The 2,559-nt window shown below is 31.2% G+C and overlaps 1 protein-coding gene and 1 pseudogene across 1 annotated transcript in view; both read left to right on the plus strand.

Annotated features, from left to right (window-relative positions):
• Positions 1-339, plus strand: part of LOC109128734 (aspartic proteinase CDR1-like) — a 10,610-nt gene extending 10,271 nt beyond the window's left edge. The window contains exon 3 of the mRNA XM_019235595.1: positions 3-339. Coding sequence (XP_019091140.1) covers positions 3-325 — 323 coding nt within the window. The 3' untranslated portion in view covers positions 326-339. The remainder of the gene's footprint in view (positions 1-2) is intronic.
• The window catches only part of LOC109128790, a 4,666-nt pseudogene continuing 3,878 nt past the window's right edge, over positions 1,772-2,559 (plus strand).

Raw genomic sequence — 2,559 nt, forward strand, 5'->3', positions numbered from 1 at the left:
AGAGGCAGTGGAAAAAGTTGTGAAAGCGGATCGAGTAGTTGACACGAGCGGCAATGACTGGTTGTGCTACAATTCGGACACCATAGAGATATTTCCGGTGATCACAATGCATTTTTCTGGCGGTGCGGATCTTGTCTTGGAAAAGTACAATATGTATGTGGAATCGGAGGGAGGAGGACTGTTTTGTTTGGCTATTTTATGTGGTAGTGCGACACAAGAAGCTATCTTTGGGAATAGGGCACAGAATAATTTTTGGGTGAGTTATGATTCTTCTTCACTGCTGGTTTCTTTTAAGCCCACCGATTGTTCTGCGTTGTGGAGTTGAAGAAACAAAGCAAGAGAGTGTCTCTTTACGAATTTTTTATTATTGTTCTTAACGTATCGGCTTGTTATTTATATTGTTCCTTTCAATAAGCGCAATGAACATGGAAATGTTTAATTGAATAATATGTTATATAACATGCGAAGGTGTGTTGCTTAGAGAATCTAAAATGTTGTATCGACAAATGATAATGTTATGTTTAGAATAGCAGAAAAAGATCTATATATAAAAGGAAACGTAAAACAACAATGAACAAGAAAGAGAGATACAGTTGGATACACTTTATCATTTGTATCCAACTGTATCAAAAAAAAAAAGAAAAAAAAGAAAGAGAGATACACTTTAACAAAAAAGAAAAAGAAAGAGAGATACAGTTGGATCAGACAAAAGAAAAAGAAGTTAGAAGAAGAATTATTATCGGTCAACTGTTCGGTTCGAGAACCGATAAGGGATAACCGATAATGCTTGTAGAATCGTATTTGTTGCCATCGGTTCGAGTAGGTCTGCTGGTTATTTATTTTTTTTTTTCTTTTTTCTTTTTTTTTTTAAATAGATACCGTTTTCATCAATAAGCAACGGAAACTTTACAAGAGTTAGGAGATTACATTAGATAAGAACACATTTCAGAAGATCGGCAACAAATACAATTACGCTATCTATACAGGCCTTGAATGTTTAGTTTTTATAATAGTTTTTGGTTTTTGTTTTTGAGAACTTTTTTTTTATCCATGCAAGATTTTGTAAAAATGGTTAACCTCAAATTTAGGGAATCTGATTTTAAGAAAATTTTAACAATTTTCATTAATAATCTAAAAACTATCTTAGGTGAGTGTTTCACTTTTCCTATATATAAAAAAAAATAAGTAACATTTTCTCTATTTTTCATTTATTATTGTTTTTATTTTTATAAAATCTAAAAACCAAAAACTGATATCTAAAATCCAAAAACCAAAAACTATAATAAAAAAACTATTAAAAACTAACAACCATTCACAGCCACAATTATAGACAACTAACAACCATTCACAGCCACAATTATAGACGATTTCCAAATGATAAAGTTACGTTTGTAATCTTAATTAACCTCAAAAGAACAAAGAAATCGATTATAAAAAAAAAAGTAAAAATCTCACCTTGGACACCGTTTTAGAACCTAGGAGCATATACACTTTTCTAGGAAGTGTGAATCGTTTCCTCTACCTTAGCGTTTGACGCAAGTAACTTACATTTACTCTTCAATACTTCCTGTTTTATGGTTTTTTTTTTGTGGTTTAGGTTTCCGAATAGAGTTTATATCTCTTAAGTTAGCTAGAGACAAACATTAAGTATCTCACTGTTTGATTTGCAGTGGTGGTTATCTACATTGGTGGTTGATGCTTGTGATCTAGTCGCTGAAAGCTCTACATTAAAGGTTTATAAGGATTTTGGGTTTAGGGTTTCGTAAAAAAAATGGATAGGATCAACGGTCTATCAGATGACATTATATGCCACATACTATCTTTCCTTCGGATCAAAGAGTCTGCTCTAACGTCTATCCTCTCAAAGCGATGGCGTAATCTGTTTGCCTTCACACCGAATCTTCACTTTGATGATCGTGAAGTTGGTAGTGCACAAAGTTTTATTGATCTTATGGACAGATTATTGGTAGTGTCTGGAAACTTTCCCTTACGGAAAATCTCAATAAAATGTCGTAAGAGTATTATTAACTTGGAAGTCTCGGATCATGTCACCCGATGGATGAAACGGGCGCTTGACCGTGATGTCTTAGATATTAATATAGACATNGTAAAATTTACAAATCTTATGTTATTCAATCATGGATTTTAAAAAGTTTCCTGAAATCCACGGTTATTGACCTAATGATTTTAAAATCTACCTTAAAATCTTGTTTCAGAAGATTTCTTTAGTTAGACATACATAAATCCAAATCTCATGGCTTAGGTAGGATTTGAAAGAATTTTACAATAAGTCATATTAACTTACCTAAAATCTTTAAAATCATTTAAAATCTCATGGAAATTCAAATCACTTGTAATATTAAATCGAATACATCCCCTTAAAATCTCATAAAAACTCAAATTAAATCATTAGGGGTGATATGGATTAGAACGTATTTGTTAAAAATCCTACCTAAAATCATTAGATTTAAATTTCTAAAAATCTAACTAAAAAAATCATCTCAAAGATTTTTAACAAAATCAAAAGATTTATGTATTTCTAACAAAATAAAATATTTA

This window comes from Camelina sativa, chromosome 14 (assembly GCF_000633955.1).
Source record: "Camelina sativa cultivar DH55 chromosome 14, Cs, whole genome shotgun sequence".
Classification (NCBI taxonomy): Eukaryota; Viridiplantae; Streptophyta; class Magnoliopsida; order Brassicales; family Brassicaceae; genus Camelina; species Camelina sativa.